The sequence below is a fragment of the Megascapheus bottae genome, chromosome 2, assembly GCF_031878675.1.
Source record: "Megascapheus bottae isolate mThoBot1 chromosome 2, mThoBot2.hap1, whole genome shotgun sequence".
NCBI classification, from domain to species: domain Eukaryota; kingdom Metazoa; phylum Chordata; class Mammalia; order Rodentia; family Geomyidae; genus Megascapheus; species Megascapheus bottae.
In genome coordinates, this window is record NC_143510.1 from 89,438,256 (window position 1) to 89,464,185 (window position 25,930).

Below are 25,930 nucleotides of genomic sequence, written 5' to 3' on the forward strand. Positions count from 1 at the left end.
CCTCTCCTACTGTCTGCTTCATCCTCCAAGAGGTAGCCTCGAAGCCTTCTTTGCACCCCCCGTTGGTAATGATGGGGGGAGCTCCTCATCCAGTCCTCTTCCCCTCTCTGCTTCCCTGTCTCCCTCTCTACCCACCACCCCAAAATGTCAGCTCTGATTTCCTCCTAAGCTCAGGATCGTTTCCCACCAGTCTGTCAACCATGGCCCAGCCCCATCCCTGGAGGCCTCCATGTGCCCAGCACTGGTGCCCCATCTCCAGCATGGACACCCTTCTCCGGCCACCACACCAGGCCCACAGCCTGCACTAGCCCCCTGGGGAGGTCCTCAGCCTACCAACATCGCCTAAGCTGTACCCCAGCCCTGGTCCCTCAGGAGCTGGTAGCTGACAGTCATCTGCAGGATGGAATACCTTTTGTCCTTTTAACTCTGGTGGGTTTTCGATTCATTTCATTCTGTGTGTACCTCATGGTGTTGCCCAAACTGGTCTCCAAGTTGCTATCCCGCCTCCCCAGGGCTGGGAGGTCAGGCCATGAACCACATGCCCAGCCAATACATGCTTCTCAGAGAAAAGAATCCTCAAGGCCAAGGGGGCCCCGATTCAGTCTGTCTGCTTGGCCTGCTCCTGCTGGAGGGGGGCGTCCGCTGGGGAGACTGGTGCAGGACTCAACCCCCTCTGAGGCCTAACATTTGGCCCTGAGCTCAGCAGCCAGATGCTTTCAGTCAGCCATGAGGACGTCCCTCTGCTGGCCAGGCAGAGACGAGCACTGGTCCCCCATCCGTGCGACCCTCCACCTGCCCGCTCGGGGCAGGTAAGGTGATGCTGGCACAGATGGCACAGATGGCACAGATGGCAGGCAGCTCTGGGAAAAGTCAAGAGGGAAATCTGACCCCAGGGGGACCTCACAGGTGCCGTCAGCAGGGGCGGGGGGTGGGGCTAGAGAGGAGGCGGGGAGGGGAAGGCCCAGGATGGGGCTGCAAGCAGGCAGACGCCACTCCATCTATGACAAACAGTGTTTAATGTTCCACAGTGTTCAGCTTAGTAAAAGAGGCCCGTGAGCGACCTCCGGGCGTACATTCTGGTGGCCAAGTAGCCGATGCCCCGCCCCCCTCCAAGGCGGGGTGCGGGGGGCGTGTGCTGAGAACACACATGTGTTAGTGCTCCATGCCAGGGGGGGTGGGACGACATACAGGACAGAAGACACACATGACAGGTACAGGTGACAATGGACAGCCACGGCGTGGCTGTATAGGTGGGGGAGAGGAGAGAGACACTCGGGGGTGGGCAGGGGGGATGTGTGGAGTCACAGGGGTGGAGTCACAGTGGTGGAGTCACAGGGACAGCGTCCCAGACCCCAGGGGCGGGGGAGGGGCAGAACCAGAGCCCTCCCCGCTGTGAGAACTTGTGGTGCAAACCTTGCACAGGAGTGAGCTCAGGCTCCAGCAGGAGCCTTCAAGAAGGAATCTGGGACACTGAGACCACAGTACGAGCATGGAAGGCCCCGGGCCAGCAAGTGTGGGGCCAGCACTATGACAGGCTCTGCCTGGGACCCCTCCGCTGCCACAGCCAGTGACCAACAGAAGAGAGGCAGGCCAGGCCAAGGGGCCCACACTGGAGAACCGAAGGATCTGGAAGGCCCAGGATGGGAGGCACGACTGCACTGCAGACCAAGGGTCACCTAGCTGGCCGCTTCTGTGGCGTGGGGAGAGCTTCACGTGTCAGTGGAGGAGGCTGGCATCCCGTGAAGACGCCACCCACGTACCAGGGCTTCAGGCCTCGCTGCTGTTGCTGCTGCAGGCCCGGCCTCGCTCCACCCACACGAGGTGCGTCTGCTCCTGCAGGATGCGGCCCCGTACCACCTTGACCAGCTCCTCGGCGTGGCCCCACGCGTGGGCAGGAACCTGTGCCCAGGAGCAGGGCAGTCCTGAGAGCACCTGCTCCGTGCCCCGGCACTGCCGCAGCAGCTCCGAGTCCCGCCAGCCAGGCCGACCCAGCAGGCCCCTGCGGGGGACGGGGGGGGGGGAGGAGGGGAAGGGAGAGGGCACTGGAGGTCAGCGCAGGACCCAGACAGCCAGACAGAAACAAAGCCACCACCCCTGAGAGAGGACAGAACGGCCAAGCCGGGCCCCTCCCCTCCGCCTCACCTGACTTCTCGGACATTCTTCTCGGTCACTTCCACATGGATGACTATGGGGTAGACCTCGCTCTGGACCAGTTCGTGCACGCCCCGTGCGCCCAACTCCAGTAGACAGTGCTTCTGCTCAGGAGGAACCCCAAGTTACTCCTCTCCCGTCCCCAGGTGTGAGGAGCAGAGAGCTGGACATGTGTGCTCTCTGCTGACCTGGAGAAAGGTCACATCCCGGCTCTGTACCTCCAGGACGGAGTCCACCACCCCAGACCCCGCCCACTAGAGCACAGAGGCCCCACTGCAGGGCGCCAAGCAGCCCGAGGGGTGACCCTGGGGCCCTCTCTGTGCCTACCTTCCCCACGGACTCCTGGATGGCTCGGATTCTGCTGCCCAGCCCAGGGGTGGCAGGCCGGGCCTTGGGGGCTCCGGGAGCTGAGGCGGGGCCCTGTTCCTCCCCAGAGAGGCTTTCTGTAGGAAGAAGGCAGGTAGAGGTGTCTGTGCCCCCCCATGCCACCCAGCCTTCCCTGCCCAGGTCTCAGGCTCACCTGCAGGGCACACCTGGAAATCCAGGCGGGAGTTGGGCAGGTCCAGCAGGTTGCGGATAAGCCGGGGCGCGAGGCACTCAGGCAGCAGCACCACAGGCCGCAAGGCCGCCACCAGCAGCGGCCGCACCAGGCTGTAGGGTCTGAGGCTTCCGGCTGGCTCTGTAGCAGCGAGGGAGGCGGAAGAGGTGAGAGCCCAGCCCCGGAAGTACCTCCATCGCCCTCGCCCCCATCAACTCCCCTCACACACCCATCCCAGCACAGCACAGCTGCTCCCCCTCCCTGGGACCTTGACAGGAGTCATCACCCTAATCCCCGGCCTCACCCCTGCCCCCTGCAGGCCACTCCTAACGTAGCAACCACAAGAGGCTACCTGTCCATCAGAGCCAGGCTAGTCCAGGCAAATAGCCAGCAAAAGGCTGGAAGTGGACATGCGGCTAGAACATTAGCTGGGAGTACAAAAGCTACAGGACAACGCCCAGCCCCTGAGCTGAAGCTGCAGGAGCCCCGAGGACCCTGAGGTGGCCCTCCACCCTCCGCCCTCACCTGAGCAGGGCTCCGGCGGTGGCAGCTGCTCTGGAGGGTCCCCTGCAGAACCCCCCGCAGGCTTGGGCCTCACCAGACCCAGAGCTCGCTTCTTCAGCTGGGGAAAGCAGAAAAGATGAGGTCACGGGAGACATGACTCGCCTCACCAGGGAAGGGGGTACACAGGAATGTGGGCAGGGCAGAGCAGGCCCCTCCACCACCACATACAGGCTCCCCAGAAGTGCCAGGGTAGGTACCAACACCCCCCACACCACCCCTGCCAGCCACGCCCTGAGCCAGCCACATGACCTTGCCTAGAAAAATTAAGAAAAACACTGAGGACAGTGTCCCCAAACCTTCCGGGCACAGAAGGCCCACTTAGGGATGGATCTGAGCATGTTTCAGAGGGTGGCAAAGCAGCCTCCTGAAACTGCCCCATGGACTGGACAGGCAGTAGCAGAGAGGACCGGAGAGGCTCAGGCGCTGGTCCAAAGTCACCCCACAGGCCGGCCAGCCCATGTCCAGCCAGCTCGCCACTCAGGGGAACTCTGCAGGGACCTAACCTTTCAGGTTCAGGTTCCCTCTTGCCCATCTCCACAGTGATGATGCCAACCTGGCTTGGCTCTGTCCCAGGCTGGAGAGTGGGAGGTCATTGCTCTTTTGTCAGATGCCCACTAGGTACCCACCATGCTGAGATGGGCGTGTGGTACATTCCATCTCAACCACCCTGGGCAGGGAAAACTTTCTGTTTACTTGGCCCATACTAGATGATCAACTCAGTCTCTGTACCAGCAAAGATGGACCCTGGCTTGGCTCCCCCGACCCCAGGGCTGCTGGAACACAGAGCTCTCCCCTCCTTTAGATCCCACCCTGCTGTCTGCCTCTCCTCGGCCATGCCAGCCACTCTGCTTACGTTACTGCGGGGGCTCCGGTGCCGGCTAGAGGACAGGCATTTTTCCTGTATTTCCAGGAGCTGCTGGGCTCTGGGGGAGGCACAGGGTAGGGTGAACTGGTGGAGGACAGGAAGGCACCTCCTCCTTTCCTTCCACCCATCCAGCCCCGGGGCAGAGGGGATGATGGGGGGGGAGGCCCCCACCCCCACCCGTGCTAGCGCTGGGCTCAGCATCACCTCTGATAATTGGGCACAGTGCCCCGATCCAGGTCGCACAAGGTAAGGGGGTCCACCCGGGTGCAGAACCATTGCTGCCGCCGCTTGTACCCTGGGTCCAGCAGCCGCAGGATCTCCTGGGCCTTCACACAGAGGGCGTGGGGGTCTGCCCGCTCGGGCAGGGTGAGGTTGGCTCGGATGTAGAACGGTTCTGCGCCTGGTGCCTTTGCCCAGGCATCTAAGGCTTCGTGGAAGGACCGGCAGGCTGGAGTGTGGTGAGGGCCAGGACGTCAAGAATTGGTCTCAGCAAGGCCACTATATCCTGGTCCTGCCAGGATCCCCCACAGCTTTCTTGCTGTTTATGTGCCTATACTGGGACTTGAACTCAGAGTCGGGAAGCTGGTCCTTGAGCTTTATTGTTCAAGGCTGGTGCACTTTCAGCCTTTTGCTGGTTAACTGAATATGAGTCTCAAGGACTTTCCTGTAGGGCTGGCTTTGAACCACAATCCTCAGATCTCAGCCTCGTGAGTAGCTGAGATTACAAGTTTCGTGAAACACCAGTGCTCAGCCCCTTACACAGAAACTGCTTTCTGAGCACAGCACTGAGAAAGGGCACAGAACAGACAAAAGAAGGCCAGCCCTGCCAGGTGCCAGGCCACCAGGATGTGGTGTCCCATTCTTGTCCTTCCTTTCCCACTCACCCTAAGCTGGAAGAGGCTCCCCAACCCCAGGCCACAGCCCTGATCTCCCAGGCCCTCTCCCAGGCCAAGCTTACCTTTAGAGTCCCGTGGGAGGGGCAGTGTGGTCACCTGGCTCCAGGGCAAGGTCCTCTGCTGAGCCTCTGCTTCCAGGCTGGGCCCCTCCGGGTTAGCAGCTTCTGCCCTGGGCTGAGATAGATAATCCAGGCAGGGAATCAAAAAAAGTATTTATGAATGGAACTTGCACTTGTCAAGGTGCAGTCTGTCCCGCCCCTGCACAGTCCCTACCCAATCAGATTTCACTTAATGCACAGCCTGCTTCTGCTCTAGCCAATCACTATACGCTACACCAGACCCTGCTCCACCACTGGTTAATGAACAAACTCCACCCCTAACTCAGGGAAAGGGACCTCACCTCTCTAGGTTCTGTCCCAGCAGATCCAGGCCCAGAAAGTACCCTCCGGACCACTGCCCCAGACCATCTGTCCCCAAGGAACGAGAGGTTTTCTGGGCTCTTGTCCTGGGATTCTGGGCCTCCTGGGGGGCTCCAGCCGGACATTCGAATGGCCAGCGACCTGAGAAGGGAGGAAGAGGGTGGGACTTTGATACAGTTCAATATTCTTGGGACTCCATTCCCCAAGTGTTCTGGGGGTCCCTCCCCCACCCTGCTCCCCTGTGGTGCCCGCCACAGCCAGGCCTGGATTGCCCTTCCCCTCCATTCAGCCAGGCAGATGCTTCTGCTTCTTCAGGGTCCAAATCAAAAGCAGCCTTCAGCCAGGCACTGCTCGTCACAGCTGAGATCTCAGAAGGCTGAGACCTGAGCTAAAGGCTCTGAGACTCACCTCCCATTACCCACCCAAGGGTCAGAAGTAGAGCTGTGGCTCAAGAAGCAGAATGTCAGCCTTGAACAATGCTAAAGGATAGCGGCACCCATGCCCTGAGGTCAAGCCCTAGTGTACCACCAAACCCAAAAAAGCCTGTCCCCAGACGGACCCCTGCCTGTGCAGTGAGTACAACTTGCAACAGGCACACACTGCTTGTCCCTTGTCATGGCTGCGCATTCCCCTTTCGTCCTGTCCGTCAGAAAGAAGGCCCTCCCTCTCCAGCCAGCCCTCTGTGTATCCCTACCACCGCACTCACTTTCCAGCGTGCAGAGGAGAACCACCAGTGCTTTTTCTTAGTCCAACAAGGGGAGTGCTGATAGGATAAAGAGGGACCGGCCATACAGGGGTGGGTACCAGGTAGGTTACACCTGAGCATCTGGCCTTCCTTGATTAGTGAAAGCCACTGAGGGCTCAGATGGAGTCACCAACATGCCCGTGCTGACAGCACCCTGTCTGTCCCCAGATGAGAACTGAGGCCAGGTTCAAAATCAAACTGACCTCGAGTCAACCAGAGTTGGTGCCAGCATGAGCGGTGCCAGGCAGAGCCTGGCTGCTGCAGCACAAATCTGACCACAGTGCCCCCTGCTGCCAAAGGTGGCCAAAGCTGCAAGCGCTACTGGAGAGCCCTTGTTCCCCTTAGCCCTCTGGGTCTCCATCTCTGTTCCCTGAGGCAAAGCAGGGCCAGGCCTGTGGAGTTGGGTCAGATGCCCTGCGCTGTATCTTGGCTCACCAAAGTGATGTGAAAGGCCTGGGCAGAATGGGTTGGGCAGAGATCCAGTCTGATCTGAGACTACAGGGACCCCGTGCCCCTGGGAAATCTGTGCTAGGGACACATGCAAATGAGCTGGGGCTCAGTTATGTCAGTAAGCTGTAGGCAATTCAGTCCAGGCAGAAAAACCCATGAAGGGCTGGGAGCATGGCCTAGCGGCAGACTGTTCACCTAGCATGCAAGAAACCCTGGATTCGATTCCCCAGAATCACAAGTGGTGCAGTGGCTCAAGTGGCAGAGCGCTAGCCTTGAACAAAAAGTGTCCAAGGACAGTGCCCAGGCCCTGAATTCAAGCCCCAGGACTGGCAAAAAAAGATGCCATAAGTAGAGCTTTAGCTCAAGTGGGACAGTACCAGCCTTAAGCAAAAAAGCTTCAGGACAGCCTGAGTTCAAACTCTAGTTCTGGCACAAAACTAAAACAAAAAGGAGGATAACTCTCCCTCTGCCACAGTGAACACAAGGGTCAGAACACAGGCAAGATAATGCAGGCAGACAGACACAGGGTGGGTGGGGTCCGGACTGGCTCCATTTTGCTACTGGGATAGGAGAAAAAAATCTAAGCCTGCCTCCTCCCAAGTCAAGGCAACTTCTGTCTATGGCCAGCCCCAAGTTTCTAGCCCTGGGAGTGGGGCCAGTGCACAGGGCCAGCAGGGAGCAGCGTCAGAGAGCAGTGGCAGGTCACACCCAAGCTGCTCAGCTGATGGGCTGCTCCCTCCCACCTCTCCCCTCCCAACCGCAGAGTGAAGAGAGGGGCTCCTCCACCCTGCCAGAGAGTACCAGGGGTTCTGGGGAAATGTGTCTAATGTAACGCAGAGCTAAGCTCTGATCCCTAGCTTCCATCACTGACCACTACAGACACTCAGCAAGCAGCTACACCCAGCCCCTCCACCAGCCCCCTGCCCACCTCACCCCTGCAATCCCAGCACAGGGATTCCACCCACCCCCCATGGTCTTCTTGTTAGTTCCTGTCTTTCCCTGCACCCACTCCTTCAAGCCTGCCTTGGCCAACCTTCCCACATCCCCAAAGGACCCAGTGATCCCTGAGCCCCCGTAGCCAGCCTGGGGCTGCTGGGAACAGGGTGGACTCTGGCCCCTCCTGTCCAGCAGCACATGTGCAGGAAGGGGAGCACTGGCTATTGACCCTGGGAATGGGGTGGGCTTCCACCCCTCTCCGCAGGCCAGGGGGTCAGGTCATGAGCAAGTGAGAACTGGGTGTCTGCCAGCTCACAGCCACCGGCCTCACTCAGTGTCCCTGCCTCAGGGCACCATGGGAAACACAGCCGCCATGCACTGGTCAGGAGTCTGGGACACTTAGACTTAAAGCATATCCCATAAGGATGGCACATCATCATCCCACATCCCCGGGGAGGATCTGCGATGACCCCGCGTTAGAGCTGAGGGACACCGAGGCACAGGGAAGTTACTGCAAGCCGTGGCGGTAGAGCGGGTCGGGGATGGAGTCAGACTGTGGGAATGCTCTTCTAGGAGGACAGGAAGTTCTGGACATCTCCCCATAGGTGAGTGCAGGCAGGGGTGGGGCTCTGTGGGGAGATGCCTCTCCCCCTCCCTCCTGTGCCCCTCCCTCCTCACCCAGTGCCTCCATTCACTCTTGGCTCTTCATGGTTCCTCTACCCAGGCTGTCCTCCAGCGCCCTCCCCACTGCCCCTCCCTGCAAGAGGAACACAGGGGAGGGGGGTGCTCTAAGAGCAGCGGTGGCAGGCAAGCTGAGGGGAAGAGATGGCAGAAATGGGGGGAAGCGCCCAGACATCCAGCACTGAACCTGAATGAAAGGAGGGAACGGAGGGATCCCAGGCCTGTGGCTGGGGACAAATCCCTGGTTCTCAGAGCCTCGGCTGTTCCTCTGTCAACACCTGGTGCCAGCGTGCGGGGCCTGGCACGGTGGCCTGGCGGACAGGCACTAGGAGAGCCCACTATTTCTCAGCGCAGAGACTGAAGCCTGGGAAGTTTAGTGCCCCACAGCGGCAAAGAGACAGCACTGAGGTCTGGCTGCAGGAGGCTGACTGGAAAACCCCCTTTTCTATTATCTGAGGACCCAGTTGTCCCCGCTCCCTATTACACAGGGCCTGTCTATCTATCTATCTGTCTGTCTATCCATCACCTTTTCTTCACAGCCACCCAGCCCCAGGCCTAACCTGCACTCCTCCTCCAACTCCTTCCTCTCCAGGAATAGCAGAGTGACCCCCTGTGGTCCCCCAGCCCCGGCAGGACAGGGCCAGAGCCTCCTGTTCCCAGAGCTGCATCCTGGAGGCCCCTGGCCAGCAGCCACGACCCCTGCTGCAGGTCCAGGCCGGAGGAAGCGCCCATGCAGGCAGGAAGGGAGGCGCCTCCGCCCCTTCCCCCAGAAGCACGTCCTGGAAGGCAGAAACAATGCGTCTCTGGGCCGCTGCCGGGATGTGGGTGGGGGCTGGGCCTAGTAGGCTGGCCAGGCTGCCTTCGCCAGGTCCCAGGACCCATTAGGGAACCAACACCACCCCTTCAGCTCTGATGCTCTGTGGTTCCCCAAACCCAGGCCTAGTCAGCTCCCTGCAGACCTGGCCCTGGCACTTCTCAGCTGTGTGACCTTAGGCAAGATCCTCAACCTCTTTGAGCCTGTTTCTGTTATAAAACAGGGGGAGTAGGGGGAGAGGGGGGAAGAGGGGGGATGAACTGTCACAATGCCCATTCCCAGCAAGAGTAGCATCAGCACAGCAAGACCTTCCTAAGCTTCCCAGTGTGAGAGAAGTCAGGAGCCACCAGTGGCTCCCACTGGCATTTCACCTTTCCCCATCCCCCGCCTTCCCTCCTCAGGGACTTCAGGCCCCTCCCAGCAGCCTCTGCTCTTTCCACAGCTGTGGAGGTCAAAGGTCACATTCTCAGCGCTCCCCTGTTGGCCCCCACCCCTCCTTAGATCCAGTAGCCACAGCAAGCAAGGGCTACCAACAGCACACTCCACGCTAGTGTGTTGGGACTTCTACTTCCATCTCTGGGCAGCCCAGCTCCAGGGCCATCCAGCAAACCCCCACTCCACTCCCAGCTCTGTGGGTGCCCGGTCTGGTCTGCCCAGTGGGAGGCACCCAGTAGCACCCAGCACTGACTCATTCAGCACCTACTGCAGAGCCTTGGGCTCTGGGACTCAAACTCAAACCACCCACAGGCCAAAGAGGTTCAACCAAAAGGGAAACTGAGGCTGGGGAGGAAAAACAACCGGCCCAGGCACGGTGGTGACAGATTTGCTCCAGCTCTAAGGAACTTGCTCTTCTGGGGCTACGTCCACCCCACCGCTGTCCCACTCGAGCCTTGGTGGCAGTCCCCAGTCCCCTCAGCCCAGGAAGCCACATACCTGTTGAACAGACCCAGGCCACAGCCCCAGCCCAGGAGGCCTTCCGGCTTTCCCAAGGGCCACACACTGTCAGAAGAGGAGGAGGAGGACAGTCCTGGAGACCAGGGCTTAAGTGTCACGCTCCCTGAGGACACAGAGTACAAGTCAGGGGACAGAACCAGCTCCCCCAGGAGCCTCCAGCCACCCTGCTGCCTGGCCAGGGCCCTGCCTGACGGGGGAAAGGGCGGGGCAGGCCCCCCAAGATGAGACCCCTGCCCCCATCATTACCTGTGATGTCTGACATGCTGCTGAAGGACCTGGGAAAAAAGGAGGAGGGCATGAGGTGTGGTACCCAGGGGCCTCTGCCCCCCTGCCCACAAGAGGATAAAAGATCCTGCTACCCCCAAGCAAATGAGGGCTCTGCCTTGCCCTGGCCACCAGGCTTTCCTGGCCTGGAGACCGGGCGGGCTATGGCCAAGCCCTCTGTGCCCACACTTAGCCTCCTGAACCACCTGAGCGTGGTGGTCTGCAGACCAGCCTCCATCTCCTGATTGGCCTGTGGTTCCTGGGAAGCGGTCGCTCAGGAGCCATCCACCCTGGGACTCCCAGTTACCTCTTGGGGGGCTCGGGGTCCTCTTCTCGCTGCCGCCTGAGGATGGAGCCAGCGCTGGGTGGAAAGGGCAGGATGGAGAGGCGATTGATCTCCTTCTCACTGTCTGTGGCCTCATCCTGCAACACCAGGGCAGGGCCCGGTCACCATTACCCAGACCCCTACACGGCAGCCCAGAAGGGAGCAAGGCTGCAGATGCCCTGGCCAGGGCAGTCCCCGGCTGGCTCCAGAGTTAAACGCAGACGGTGGCCTTCCCTGGGCCCCATGTCCTCCCCCATGCAGTGGCACTGGAGTCAAGCTTAGCACTCTCTACTGCCAGCTTTCCCCAGTTTCCCCAAGTCTGGGGCAGGCAGGGGTCATACCAAGGTGTAGGGCTCAGATCCAGAGGTGCAGGCTTCCCCCACCTCGGGGCCTCCCAGTGGGGAGGGGAACTCGCTGAGGCTCCAGGTGCTGCTGAAGTTGGAGCACAGGGAATGGGAGGAGGCACAGGCCTGGAAGAGGAGGGGAGGAGTGCGAAGAAGCAAGGTTGGACCCAGATCAGTCACAGCCAGTTACAGCCATACACACAAGGCCTAAGGCAGAGCTGAGCGCAGGGACCCAGACCCCAGCACTCCCAGGGCCACAGCCACAAGAAGGGACGGGCCCAGAAGAGAAACAGAACCACTCAGACAGCCAGAACAGCACCACAGTCTGGATAGGAAGCCTAGAAGGGCCCACAGCCTCGGGCATCGGAGCTGTCTCGGGAAAACAACAACAAAAACATAAGTGTTTGCATTGTAATGGGGCTGGAACCCAGAGCTAACTCTGCCTGTAGCTCAAGGCTGATACTCTATCACCAGAGCTAAACCTCTGCATCCAACTTTGGGCTCTGTAGTTGGAGATAAGAATCTAGCTCCAGGCTAAAAAAGGAGTTAGGAAGGAGTGCTCTACCTTAAGTTCTAGGCAGGAACTGGGAAGGGGGGCGGGGCAATGGTTCAAGCAGATGCCATAGCTAGTGAGTGAAAAGGCCCTGAGGCAGGACTGAAACACCTTCTAAGATCGTGAGATTGTGAGCCGTTGGGCCTCTCTGAGCAGGCTAAAGGGAGGATTTCTGATCTGAAGGTTCTGACCCCAAAGCCTGTGCAACTTTGGGCCTTCTCTGCCTCCAGCCAGGCCTCACTGGGAGCGAGCAACCCAGGACAAGACAGGACAAGACAGCCCTGGAGGACCAGTGTCTTAAATTTACCAAGAGTTTGGAGATTCTCCCCCTCCAGGACTGCCTGGCAAGTGACTAATGCAACCCCAAACCCTCTGGGTTCTTGGCTGGAGGGGAGTAGATTACTCACCCACCACCGTGCACCCTACGGGTTCATAGATGCTCTAGCACCCAGGTTGGCCTGTGTGAGTGCAAAGACGACAAGTCAAAATTGCCGGGTGCTTGAAAGGGTATCAATGTGTGCGAATTAAGGCACCATTTATCTGGCAAATATCATGTAACCCTTATATTAATTACAATAAAAAATATATTTTAAAAAAATTGCCGGGTGCTAACGGCTCACGCCTATAACTCTGGTTACTCAAGACTGAGGTCTGAGGATCATGGTTCGAAGCTAGCTCAGGCAAGGAGATCCATGAGACTCTTATCTCCAATGAATCCCCAAAAAGCCAGAAGTGGAGCTGTGGCCCAAGTGTTAGAGCGCTCAGAGACAGTACCCAAGCCCTAAGTTCAAGTCCCAGTCCCAACACCAAAAACAAACAAACAAACAAACAAACAAAACCTCAAATACGATTGCTCAGATTATCCTTGTGTCCCAGAAACTCAGCCAGCAGGGCCCCGTCCTGCTTGCTAGATGTCCCAGTCCCAGCTGCAGGACTGGGCAGCAGCCCCCTGCCCCCCGCCCCGGGCTCCCACCAGGCCTGAGCATGCCCCGCCTCCCCTGGGCCGAGGCTCACCTTGAGGGAGGCGCTGCCCTGGGTCCGCTGCAGCTGTACCTCCAGCAGGGCCTTGGTGCCCTCCAGGCTGGTAAGCCTGGTCAGCAGCTCGTCCCGTTCAGCCTCCAGGCCCCGTACCTGCTTGCGGTACTGATCCTTCTCAATGAGGCTCTGCGAGTACTGCAGCTGGATCCGGTCACGGTTCTGGATGGCCTGGAGAGAGCAGAGTCGCTGAAGGAGCCACAGGGAATCCACTAGCTAGCCGCTGGTGGCTTGTGTCTGTAATCATAGCTACTCAGGAGGCTGAGATCTGAGGATCAAGGTACAAAGAAGCCAGTCTGGGAAGCCAAGTCTATGATCTTCTTATCTCCAATTAACCAGCAGAAAATTGGAAGTAGAGCTGTGGCTTAGAGTGGCAGGGCACTAGTCTTGAGTAGAAAAGCTCAGGAAGAGTGCCCAGGCCCTGAGTTCAAGCCCCTTGACTGATGAAGAAAGACGGAAGGAAGGGAGGAAGGGAGGAAAAAAGAAAAGAAGATTATAGCACCCCAACCCGCACCCTTCTTATGTGTACCTAGGTTCATCCCAGCTCAGTCCTCCCCGACACCATGCCCTGCTCAGGACAGCAGAGACAAGGTGGGCTATACCTATGCTATCCCTGCAGGCTCTTACCATTCTACCCCAAACTATGTGAGTCACTTCCAGAAGACCTACTGTGTGCCAGACAGTGCCCGCCCACTGAACCTGGGACACCACGAAGATCAGGTCTCTGACAGCTAGGCCCAAGTCCCAGACGTGCCATCCCCTGCCCCCGAGGGAGCTGAGCCAGAGGCCCAAGGGCCTGAAGTGGCCTGGTGACAAGCAGGCTCCTGCACCTAGCCCCAGGCCACAGAGTCTGAATGTCCAGGAATAAAGTCCCCAACTTCCACCCTCTAACCACCCCCAGGGAAGTCTGAGGTACATTCTAACAAATCTGACCTGGGCACCTGTGGCTCATGCCTCTAACCCTAGCTACTTGAAAAGCTGAGATCTGAGGACGGCAGTTCAAACTCAGTCCAGGTAGTGAAAATAATACCCTCGTCTCCAATTCAGCACCAAAAGGCCAGAAGTGGTACTGTGGCTCAAGCACCAGCCTTGAATGGAAAAAGCGAAGAGACAGTGGCCAGGTCAAGAGTTCAAGTCCTAGTACCAGCACAGAAACAAGGAAGAAGAAGAAAAAAAGAAGACTCCATCTCCATTTCTCCTCGTCCTTCCCCGCCCCCCTCCTCCACTCCCCACCCTGTCCAGGGCACTAAGGAATCAGCCATGGGGTCACCAGTCCACCTACGCCTCAACCAGAGACGAGGCTGTGGTGCCAGGGACTAAGAGCCAAAACCTGGGAGAATTTTTTCCTCTGCACATACCTGAGGCTCCTCTCCTGGCCAGCCTTGTCCTTGCCGCTTCCCAATGAAAGGTGCAGGGACAGCTCTGTCACTGTCGTGAACGGTGTATGTGTCGGGGCCCAGTGTGCAGCTGGACCTCCAGAACTCATAGACAAGGCCGGGCTAGGGTGGCAGCCCAGTGACTTACCCAGGGTGTGGGGGCCCTGGTGGGAAGTTGCCTGGCTAGTGTCTGGGGCTGGACCCCTGCTGTACCTCGTCCCAGTGTGAGCAAGGACAGCACCTTAGCCCCAGCCCCGTCCTCTACTGACCAGCACACCTTTTAAGCCTTTTCTTTGTTTCCCCCTGTACTGGAGCTTGACACTCAAAGCCTGGTTTCTATCCCATAGCTTTTCTGCTCAAGACTAGAGCTCTATCACCTAAGCCACCGATCAACTTCCAGTTTTCTGGTCGTTACTTGGAGAGTCTCATGGATTTTCCTGTCCAGGCTGGCTCTGAACCATGATCCTCAGATCTCAGCCTCCTTGAGTAGCTAAGAATACAAGTATAAGCCATCAGCTCCTGGCTCCCCTTTCCTCCCTCCCCTGCTCTCTGTTGCAGGACTTGAACTCAGGGCTGGGCTCACCTGATCCCGCTCCTTCTCCACCTCCTCCAGCTGTGCTAGCACCGTGCCCATGCGGTGCTTGTACAAGTCACAGTCCTTCTGTAGTGTGCGATGCTTCAGCCGCAGGTCTTCCATCTCCTGCAGGTACTGTGGGCAGGGTGGGCTCAGACACAGCGCCAAGCAGGGAAGGTCCCAGCCTGTCCCCAGTAGGCCCAGTGAGAAGCCTAAGCCCTGTGACACAAACCCACCCACCCAGGAGGATGGTCTGGACCACTGCCTGGGTCTCACTGGGCCTCAGTTGCCTCACCTGTAAAATGGGGTTAACTAACAAAGACACCGGCAGCTGGCAGGGAGGGGTGGGCAGGGAGAGGGTGTGCCCTACCTTGTCTCGCAGCTCCTCAGCCCACTGCAGCTCCCCCTGCACGGCATGCAGCTTCTGGCACAGCTCCTGCCGGCTGTCCTGTGCCTCTCGCCAGTCATGCTCCAGGATGTCTAGGAGAATGCGCTCGGAGCCTGGGGCCCCAGGCCGGCTGGCCTCCTGCAGGACCAGGAGCAGAGCCACCTCAGCCCTCACCCCGCCTCCCCACACCCCAGCTCTGCCATTCTGGCCTACAGAGTAGGGGAGCAGGCATGGCCCCACAGTCCTGCCTGCCCCCCAGGGCACAGCGAGGTCAGAGCAAGAGGCTGTGTCCCAACCACTCAGTCAGGTCCCACCCAGCACCCCAGGAGAGCAGCTGCTGGCTGCTGATCTATCCTCGCTCCTCTGACATTGGAGTTTCAAGGAGCTGGCCAGGGGCCCAAGATCCAGCCGCTAGACCCACATCCCAGCCCCTGCCCTCACTTCCTATGGCCTCACAGCCAGGGGGCTGGCCCGCTCTACCACTGACCTAACAGGAGACACCAAGCAGGCCCTAGCACCACCAAGACCTCAGCCTCAACCTCTTCAGAGTCTAGAAACCCCTCCACAAACCCCAAGGTCAGGCATGGGAATGTAATCCAAGATCACAGGAGATGGAGACAGGAGGACCACAGTTTAAGGCCGGTCTAGGCCACACAGCAAAACCTTATCTGAAAAACCCAAGGTCTGGGCGATGAGTATTGTAGTACATGCTTAGAGTCCCAGCCACTTCAAAGGCAGAGACCGGTGTTTCAGAGTCCCACATGCAAAAGCCAAAAGCAACACGTGGAGCCGTGGCACCCCGCTATGTGTAAGGCTGAGATAAGAAAAATGGCAGTTCCAGGCTAAAATAAAAAAAATAAAGAGACCCACCCTTAAAGAACAAAAAAGCTGTGTATGGTGGGTCTGCCATTCCAGCTGTTGTGAGGAGTGTGACCGGAGGATCACAGTTCAGACCAACCTGGGCAAAAAGCAAACAACACACTGTCTCAGAAATAACCAGAGCAAAAGGAGCGGGAAGTGTGGATCAAGTAAGGAAGTATAAAGTTTAAACCTTTCTACCCAGTGCTGAAAATAAAGAAATAAAAGGTTAAAATCAATTACTAAAGCAAAAACACCTGAGGGGTGGCCCGGGAGGACTGTGTGCCTCGAGTGCTCAGATTCTTCATTCACAAACACAAGTAAAACTAGCTGGGCACAGGCGGCTCACATCTCCAATCCCAGTTACCCCGAGGCTGAGGTCTGGGGATCATGGTTCGATGCCAGCCTGGGAAGCAAAGGCTGTGAGACTCTGATCTCCAATTAACTAACCCAAAAAGCCAGAAATGGAGCTGTGCCTCAAAGCGATAGACCACGAGCTTGCAATCTTAGCTCCTATGGAGGCTGAGATCGAAGGATCACAGTTCAAAGACAGCCCAGGCAGAAATGTCTTTGAGACTGTAATCTCCGATTAACTACCAAAACAGCTGGGAGTGGCGCTGTGGCTCCAGTGGTAGAGTGTCGGCCTTGAAACCCTGCTTCCCATGACCTGCACCCCAGCACCAGCTTCTACCTGCTGCTGCCCCTCCTGCAGCTCCTGCAGTGAGGCTGTCAGCCGCTGGTTCTCGGCCCGCAGCTCAGACAGCAGGTCAGCGCTGTCTGGCTCCTTGTCCTTGTCCTTGTCTTCGGCCACGGGCAGCGTTCCCCGGGCCCTCCGGAGCAGATTGCACTCTTCCTCCAGCCGGCTGACCTTGAGCTTGAGCTGATCCACCTGGGGTCCAAGACAGAAGTCAGTCCCCCTGCCCCATGGGACACTCCGGGGCTACCATGCCCCAGGCCCCTGAGAACCTGACAGGAGCCCCTCTGGACCTGCCTGGAAAGAGGGGCCAGGCTGAGCAAATATGGACTCACAGAGAGGAGGAAGGAGGATGAGAAGGCCCAGGCACCCTCCCTGGGGAGACACACACACCCCACCTGGGAAGGGAAGGGAAGCCTGGACCCCATTCTGCCTCAACTTGGGGTGGCCTTGGGCAAGCCACAGCCCCTGGCTGGCCACCATCTCATCTGTGTCCAGGCAGGTGGTCTGCATCCCCTATTCCTTGCACACTCAGACCAAGTCCATGCAGGATTTGTCTCTTGCCAAAAGCTGGGCTGCTGACTCACCCCCAAACTTCCCTGTCCTTGTCATCCTGAGCAAGTTGCTTCCCTGAGCCTGAGTCCTCATCAGTAAAAAAACAAAAGCCCCCCAAACCAAATATACAAGGAAGACACAGGGTCTCCTGACATCTTCCTTGTTGGAGATTTGTTTTTGTTGTACCGACTCTGAGACTTGAACTTAGTATGTGGGCATTGCCCTTCAGTGTTTTTCAATCAAGGCTCTACCACTTGAGCCATAGCTCCACTTCCAATTGGGTTTTATTTGTTGTTGTTCTTTGGGGGGGGGGGTTGTTGTTTGTTTTTTCTTTTAGTCCATCCTGGGGCTTGAACTCAAGACCTGAGCGCTGTCCCTGAGCTTTCTCCACTCAAGATTAGGACTCTACCACTTTGAAACACAGAGTCATTTCTGGTTTTTTGGTGGTTAACTAGAGGTAAGAGTCTCAAGGACTTTCTCCACTGGCCTCAAACCACAATCTTCAGATCTGAGCTTTCTGGGTAACTAGGATTATAGGTATGAGCCACCAGTGCCTGGCTATCTTTACTCCTTTTCTTTTCTTTTTTTTCTTGCCAGTCTTGGGACTTGAACTCAGGGCCCGAGCACTGTCCTTGGGTTTTCTCAAGGCTAGAGCTCTACCACTTGGGCCACAGCACCACTTGGCTGGCTATGTATGTGGTACCAAGGAATTGAACCCAGGTCTTCATGCATGCTAGGCAAGCACTCTACCACTAGGCCCAACTCCCAGTCCCTAACTTCACTCCTTTAAGTAAACCCCATAACCTTTGCCAGTCCCCAGAGGCTGGCACAGATAGAAGTGGGCATCTGGGCAAAGGCCACCTGGCAAAGCCAAGGATGGATGCACATGGCTGCTCTGCTGGATTACCACGCTCTCAGCCAAATCCTTGTGGGCTCAGGGGGTGGCTGAGCTGCAGTAACACCAGGCCAAAATATGCAGCCACTGTTGGGGACAATTCACAGTGACCTTGGTGGCAGGAGGAGGGGAGTCCTTAGGCAAGCCTGTACGTGCATGCGGTTCTCTTGGAATCTGAGCCTCAGACAGACAGACACACACGCACACACACAGGACAGGAGCGGGGAGGGGAGTCAGGCTGGTCCATGAATTAAAAGTGTACTCCTCCTCCACAAAGACTTGGAGAGACTTCATGACTCCTGCATTCCTTTCTGCTCACAAAACATGCTTTGTGATCGGCTGGAGAAAGAGCCAGGCCCAGAGGCCAGCGGGATCACACCCTCACAAAGTGTAGCCACACACTCCCTGCCTGTGTCCCCCAACCCCTTCGCCTGACCCCAGACCAGCCAGCACCCCATGAGCTCAGAGCACTCCACTCCTGGAGTCTCTGCTGATCACCCAGATATGTTTAATCCCATGTGCAAACCCACTTAGCCCCAAATTATAGCATTCAGGTCTCGAGTTTATGTTGCTTAGAGAGAACAGCTCATTAAATTTGCACCTCATAAAAAAAAAAAAAAAAACATGGTATTAAATCCCAGTCACCACACACCTGCTGCAGAGGGAGGGGACCCCAGCTGCTAAGCCAGGCAGTGTAGGCTTCTTTCACCATCCACCTGTCATGCCTTCTAAACTTCCAGACAGAAGAGCAACAGAAAAAATTATCCTAGCTACTCAGGAGGCTGAGATTAGAGGAACCAGGTTGAAAGCCAGCCTGGAAGTAAAGTGGAAAGTCTGCCTGACTCATTTCCAATTAACCAGCAAAAAGCCAGAAGTGGAGGTATGGCTCAAGTGGTACAGGGGAAAAAAAAAAACAGCTCACAGACAGTGCCCAGGCCCTGAGTTTAAGCCCTAGTACTGGCATACACACGTGTGTATGCGCACACACACACACTCACACACACACACACACACACACAGAGTTAAGGGAAATTTATAGCATTTTTCTATTAATCTCTGTCTCACTCTCTTCCCTCTAAATGCAAGGAGCTGGTGTCACTATGTATATGGACAGCTGGCCTGAAGCCCCTCTGAAGCCTCTTCTCTGGCCCCCCTTCTTTCCCCAGCCCAGCAGCCCCCAGATGGCCAAACACATACAGACATCGCTGTCACAAAACATACCCAGCCCAGAGGCGACCAGCCAAGCCAGCCAGCAGCCTGGACGCTGTGCTCGCTGAGCCAGGGAAGAGAACACTGCTCTCTCCCTCTGGGGAGACCCTGCATAGGTTCAGAAAAAGAAGAGAGCCTATCTGTGGGTCCCTACATCTCAGCGACGCAGAGAACAAGGCAGGACACTCTGTAAATTGGGAAAGTTGACATCTCTGTACCTCAGTTTCCCCTCCAGGAATAAAGACAACAGCAGTGCCCAACTCCAACAGTACTGCTGGGAAGTGGGAAGGGCTTCTGGGCACAGCAAGCACCTAGGATTAGGCCTGGTGCCCAGGGGCGCTTCTGTTTCCCTGTTGGTACTGAGGCTTGAACTTAGGGTCTCATGCTCTCACCTGGCTTTTTCACTCACGGCTGGCATTCTGCCACTTGAGCCACAGCTCTACTTCTATTTTTTTTTCTTTTTGTGGGTCATGGGGTTTGAACTCGGGGCCTGGAACTGTCCCTGAGCTCTTCAGTTCAAGGCTACCGCCCTGCCCCTGGGCATAGGCTTTGTTCCTCTTCAACTCAAGGCTACTGCCCTACCCCTGGAGCTACCGTCCCATTTCCCCTTTTCTAGTGATTAATTGGAGCTGAGTCTCACGGTTTTTAATGCCAGGGCTGGCTTTGAACCATGATCCTCAGATCTCAGCCTCCTGAGTATCAAGGATCGTGTGTTTGTAAAGCACATACAATTGTGCCGTCATCCTTACTCGTGATCTCTCGCTTTGAGGATGAGGAAACGGAGGCCTAGAGAAGGAAGCCGTGCCCATGACACGCTGCCCACTGGAGACAGAGTTGGGCCCAGAAGTGTCATCTAGAACCTGTCCACACCTCTCTGAAAAGTTCCACTTTGTGTCAGTCACTACGTAGCTGGACTGGTAGCCACCTCGCAATCGCAGACCAGCTACCCACACTCCCCTGTCACATCAGCATCCTGATCAGGTTTCCCTCCTCACAAGCACAGAGCAGCCTATCACACACAAACCCACCCCTCCAGCCTCCCCCATGTCAGCCTGCATCCACAGGCCCACCCGAGGCCCATGGGCCAGGGAGCTTCAGAATACCACGGTACAGCCTACCACAGGATTCTTGGAGTCCCCAAAGCCACCACCTTTGTCATGCCAATGTTTGCTGGGGAGACAAAGAACGACCCACAGTTGAGAACCTCAGTGAAGCAGCTACACAGGGACCTGTCCGGGTCTTGGATGCTGGGACCTGGCTCGGGGGCTCACACCTGTAATCCCAGCTGCTTGAGATAGCTGGTGGCTCTGAGACGGGAGCTCACCCTCCAGGAGATCCTCATTTTCGTTTCCCCTGCACCCGGCCATCTCCCCAGGGCCTACCACCAGCTGCAGATCTCGGCTGCGCAGCACTGCTGAATTCTTCTCCTCGCTGAGCTGTGCCAGGCGCATGGCGATCATGTAGTTCTCGTCCTTGAGCCGCAGCAGCTCCAGGCTGCCGGCCTCCCACTCCTCCCGCAGCCGCTGGCACCGCTCCTGAGCCTGCTGTTGCTCCTGCAGCCGCTGCTCCAGTCCAGCCCGCTCCTCTTCCAGCACCCTGCCCCGGGCCTGCAGCTGCTGCTCCCGCTGCAGCTGGCTCTTGCGAGCTTCCCGAAGTCTGCGCACCTCAGTCATCAGGAACTGAGTGAGGCCCTCGGGCCCCTCCTCATCTGTCCAGAATGGAGAAAGAATATTCAGGAGGGGCAAAATCCAGGGGGTGATAGATCACCCAGAAAAGCCCAGGCCAGGAGCTCACTAGAGGGAAATTCTGGAATATGCTTGTGGCAATTTAAGGATAGGGAAGTTCTTCATAAACAAGGCATAAAATCCAGGGTGGGGGGAATGGAAAAAGTGGACAAATCTTCTATTTAAAAAATGTTTAGGAGGCTGGGAGTTTGGCCTAGTGGTAGAGTACTTGCCTAGAAGGCACGAAGGAAGTCCCGGGTTCAATTCCTCAGTACTGCATACCCCGAAAAGAAACCCAGAAGTGGTGCCGAGGCTCAAGTGGTAGAGCTCTAGCCTTGAGAAAAATCCAAGGACAGTGCTCAGGCCCTGAGCTCAAGCCCAGGACTGGCCAAAAAAAAAAAATGTTTAGGGGGCCAGGAGTTTGGCCTAGTGGTAGAGTACTTGCCTAGCATGCACGAAGACCTGTGTTCGATCCCTTGGTACCACATACACAGAAAAGCTGGAAGTGGTGCTGAGGCTCAAGTGATAGAGCTCTAGGCCTAAGGAAACCCAAGGACAGTGCTCAGGTCCTGAATTCAAGCCCCAGGACTGGCAAAAAAAAGTTTAGGAAGCCGAGTGTGGGTGGCTCATGCCTGTAATCCTAGCTATTTAGGAGGATGACATCTGAGGACTGCAGTACAAAGCCAGCTTGGGCACCAAAGTCTGTAAGACTGTTATCTGCAATTAATCACCAGAAAACCAGAAGTGGCGCTGTGGCTCAAGTGGTAGAGCGGTAGCCTTGAGCTGAAGGGCTCAGAACAGCGCCCAGACCCAGAGAGCCCTACCACCGACACACACACAAAAAATTATATATATGTATGAGCTAGGAGCATGACCTAAGTAGTAGAGTGCTTGCTTAGCATTCATGAAGCCCTGGCTTCCATTACTTGGTACCACATACACAGAAAAATCCATGACTCAAGTGGTAGAGTGCTAGCTTTGAAAAAGCCCAAGGACAATACCCAAGCTCTGAGTTCAAGCTCCAGGACTGGCAAAAAAATTTTTTGAATGTTTAAATATTTCAAATATGAAAGAGGCAACAAAGTGAAAAGACAAGCAAAAGAATAGAAGAAAGCAGAATATATATATATATATACACACACACACACATACATATATATATAAAAGACTCAAAACCATAGTGTATAAAGAGCTCTTACAAATCAATAGCATGTTAACTTAATAAAAATATGAGTGAAACCATCAATAGGCTAGTTCTAAAGTAAATACGGCTAACCAATAGAAATATGCTCTAACCTACCAGCAACAGTAACAGGAAGAGTAACCACTAACAATTGTTGACTGCATCCTTTGTGCTAAATGTATGTGTCAAGTTGACACAACTCTAGTATAGAGCCAATCACTGTGTCCTTTTATGTGTGTGTGGTGGATGCAGAGCTTGAATTCAGGGCCTTAGCACTGTCCCTGAGCTCTTTTGCTCATGGCTAGCAAGCCCTCTACCACTTTGAGCCACAGTGCCACTTCTGGTTTTCTGGTGGTTAATTAGAGATAAGAGTCTTCACCTGGTACTGGTGGCTCACACCCATAATCCTAGCTGCTCAGGAGCCTGAGATCTGAAGACTACAGTTCAAAGCCAGCCCGGGCAAGAAAGCCTGTAAGACCTTTTTTTTTTTCTTTTTGCCAGTCTTGGAGCTTGAACTTGAGGGATGAGCACTCTCCTGGAACACTTTCTTTTGATCAAGGCTAGCGCCCTTGCCACTTGAGCCACAGTACCACTTCTGGCTTCTATCTGTTTATGTGGTACCAAGGAATTGAACCCAGGGCTTTGTGAATGCTAAGTGAGCACTCTACCATTAGGCCAAACTCCCAGCCCGAGTCTGTGTAACTCTTATCCCCAATAAATCACCAGAAAACCAGAAGTAGCGCTGGGGCTCAAAGTGGTAGAGTGCTAGCCAGCCTCGAGCAGAAAAAGCTCAGGGATAGCACACAGGCCCTCAGTTCAAGCCTCACAGCTGACCAAAACTGAACATTTAAAAAACACAAACAAACAACAACAAGAGTCTCACAAACTGTACTGCCCAGGCTGGCTTTGAATCAGATCCTCAGACCTCAGCCTCCTGAATACCTAGGTTTCTAGGCGTGAGCCACCAGCACCTGGCTTACTGTGCCCATCTTAAAAAACAAACACTGAGGCACCTAATAATCGAGTCATGTGCCCTCTCAGGGTTGGCTAACCAGCAAGCTCTGAGCTACGTCACTTAAGGAAATACAAACCTGAAACAATATTATTTTACCTATCAGTGTGGAAAAAAAAAAAAGAAGTTTGAAAGTGATCCCCAGGATTAGTGAGGGTACAGCAAGATGAGACTCCATTACACACCCATAAAGAAATCCTACTTAGTTTTTAATAATAAATACTGTCACTGAAATTTTAAAAAAAAGAAATCCTACTTAGAAAAGTCTCCCTAGTTCAGAGTAATGACATTACACACACACACACACACACACATACACACACACACAGTGTTCCCAGCATTGTAAGGTTACAAAACTGGAACCGTCTAGTTATCCCTGGATAAGAGTAAGTAAATGGCTTGTGTCACGTGACTCGGATCCATGAAGCAGTCACTGAGAACTTGTGTGCACATATGGCTATGTCATGGAAATCAGCCATTGGGTCAAGGGGGCCCCACACATGCCATGCCAGCATCTGTGAGACCACTAAGGCAAGAAAATGAGCCACAGCACACCAGAGAACAGAGCTAAAGGAGGAGGCCATGATGTCCTTTTTAAGGAAGTTTTCTCTAGGAGGTACTGGAACTGGAGCATGAACTCAGGGACTTTGTTTTTTCACTCAAGGCTGGGACCTACCACTTGAGCCATAGCTCCACTTCCGGCATTTTGGTGGTTAACTGGAATTAAGAGTCTCATGGAGTTTCCTGACTGTGTTATTAGCTTTAAACCTTGATCCTCAGATCTCAGCCTCCTGGATAGCTAGGATTACAAGTATGAGCCACCAGCAAGAAATCACATTCCCTTGTTGATCTACACTTATCTGGAGCCTTTGAACTTGACTTTTCAGAGTTTTTGAGTCACTGCCTTGCTAAGTAGCCCAGGCTGGCCTCAGACTTGAGATCCTCCTGCCTCTGTCTCCCACTGCTGGGATTACAGGTGTGTGCTACCACATCCAGCTTTCATTTTTTTACTAACCTAAGAAACTAGAAGCCAGTGAATTACCACCACAGGATATTGAAAACAACAGCAGGGAGAGGGGGCCCAGCGGTCAGGCAGGCTCTGAACTGGGGCAGTAAAAGTGGGGTGCTAGGCAAGCCATTTCAATGTGTGCCTTGGTTCTCCTATTTGTTCAACAGAGATAACACAGGGTAGAGCAGCACCTGGGCACCCATGGCCCAGGCCCTGGCATCTCTGCCCATCCACTCACCCAGGATCATGGAGCAGCGCTGAGCGGGCTCCTGGCCGGTGAGCAGGGTGAAATGCTCCGGGTAGTAGAACTCCAGGGACTCCAGGAAGGCCTCGTAACCCCTCTTGCCTCGACAGCGCAAGATGTCCATCAGTCGCCCTGGAGAGGGGGTGCACTCAGAGGTCACCCACGGGCTTCCCCCGACAGCCGTTTCTCCCCCTCCACGCTCCAGGGCCCACGTTCCCCGGATTTCTGAGCTGTGACACACACAGGGGCCTGTCTCGGCACATCTCCCAGACAGGCGAGCCAGACGCCCCCTCCCCACACACCTGTGCTCCAGGCCCCACCCCACCCCCAGACACAGGCCAGCACAGGGGTGGCGCGGAGACGCCCCGCAATCCCCGCACGAGACCCTCATTCCTCGGCCCGCGGGGTCGAGGATGCTCACAGGCTGAGATGGGACGTGAACCGGTGGGGGAAGCCGACTCCCGGGGAGTGAGGCTCACGGGGGGGCGCCGGGGGGACACCAAGGAGGTCAAAGGACAAAAGGGCACCGGAAAGTGGCGAAGGCCACCGGCTGTGACCGGAGGGAACCACATCCACCCCTCCTCTCGAATGTGGGTCCCGGAAGTGGGGAGGAACCCCGAGACAGACAAAACCCTGACGCCGGTGTGGCTCGGCGCGGCGGCCCCGGCCGGCGGCGGCTCCGGAGGAGGAGCGCAGCCCCCCTCGGGGAGACTGAGGCCCGGGGTTGCCACGGAGAGCCGGCCTCCAGCTGCAGAGGCCCGATCGCCCCGGGGGGACAGGGAAGGGGCACCCGAACAGCGGACAGGGGAGGTGGAGCGCAAGGGTCCGGGACGCGGGGGGGCCCCGGGGCGCGGCGGGGCCCCGGGCTGGGGAGGGGGCCCCGGGGCGCGGCTCGGCCCGGCTCACCGGTGCGGTTGGCGCGGCACGGGAGGCGGACCGTGCTCAACACCTCCTCCTCGTCCTGCTCGTCGATGACCCGGCACTGGCGCAGGTACGGCGTGAGCTTGGCGGGGTTCAGGGCGCGCGTCAGCCGGTGCCGAACGCCCTCGATCCGCTCCCACAGCGCGTCCTCCTCGGCCTCGGACCCCGACCCCGACCCGGGCCCGGCCTCCGCCGACGCCTCTCCCGCCTCCGCCTCCGCCCGGTCCGGCATGGCCGCGTCCTCGGGGTCTGCGGAAGAGGGGGCGCACGGCGCGGCGGCGTTGGCGGGGCGCCCCGGGCGTGGGCCGCGGGCGCGGGACCCCGGCACCCCCGAGCCCGCCCGCCCCGCGCCCGCCGTGGGACCCCCGCGCCCCGGCTCACCTCGCCCGCCGCGGCCGCCCCGGGCTCCCCGCTGCGCGCTCGGGCGGCGGCTCCGCCGGCGCAGGGGGGCGGCGCCCAGGGCCCCGGCTCCGCCCCCGGCCCCGCCGCCGTCCGGGCCGCCCCACATCGCCGCCCGCCCGCCCGCCCGCCGTCCGGCCCGCCGCGCCACCCCCTGCTTCCTGTTTCCCGCCGGCTCCGGCCCAGGCGCGGGGGTCCCCGCGCTGCCCACACCTGCCCGGCGTCCAGGGGGCGGGGACCGACACGCAGCTGCCGCGGCCCGGCCCGCACACCTGGCCACGCTCCCCGCCTCGCCCAGCACACGCCCACTGCCGCCCTCCCCGGCGGGGCCGCCCCGAGCGCGCCCTCCCCGGCG

The 25,930-nt window shown here is 57.1% G+C and overlaps 1 protein-coding gene across 1 annotated transcript; it reads right to left on the reverse strand.

The window, feature by feature from the left end:
- Window positions 1-997: 997 nt before the first annotated feature.
- Card10 (caspase recruitment domain family member 10) lies at window positions 998-25,684 on the reverse strand. The gene is made up of 21 exons (XM_090328657.1): window positions 25,558-25,684; window positions 25,162-25,425; window positions 24,250-24,387; window positions 20,466-20,791; window positions 16,422-16,619; window positions 14,855-15,010; window positions 14,494-14,619; window positions 12,514-12,705; window positions 10,944-11,072; window positions 10,585-10,700; window positions 10,260-10,288; window positions 9,993-10,116; window positions 5,415-5,574; window positions 5,077-5,188; window positions 4,323-4,566; window positions 4,107-4,176; window positions 3,215-3,311; window positions 2,672-2,830; window positions 2,479-2,594; window positions 2,143-2,255; window positions 998-1,999 (listed from the first exon to the last, which is right to left on the reverse strand). The coding sequence occupies exons 1-21, from the start codon at window positions 25,682-25,684 to the stop codon at window positions 1,768-1,770; spliced, it is 3,228 nt and encodes a 1,075-aa protein (XP_090184783.1). The 3' UTR covers window positions 998-1,767.
- Window positions 25,685-25,930: the final 246 nt, after the last annotated feature.

Bases quoted from the DNA above. Each gene is read 5' to 3' on its own strand.
- Card10 (XM_090328657.1), bottom strand. From the start codon at position 25,684: ATGTGGGGCGGCCCGGACGGCGGCGGGGCCGGGGGCGGAGCCGGGGCC. The intron at 10,289-10,584 runs GTAACTGGGAGT...CTTTTTTCCCAG, and splicing joins GACCCCGAGCCCCCCAAGAG to GTCCTTCAGCAGCATGTCAG. The intron at 5,189-5,414 runs GTGAGGTCCCTT...TATCTATCTCAG, and splicing joins CTGGGACAGAACCTAGAGAG to CCCAGGGCAGAAGCTGCTAA.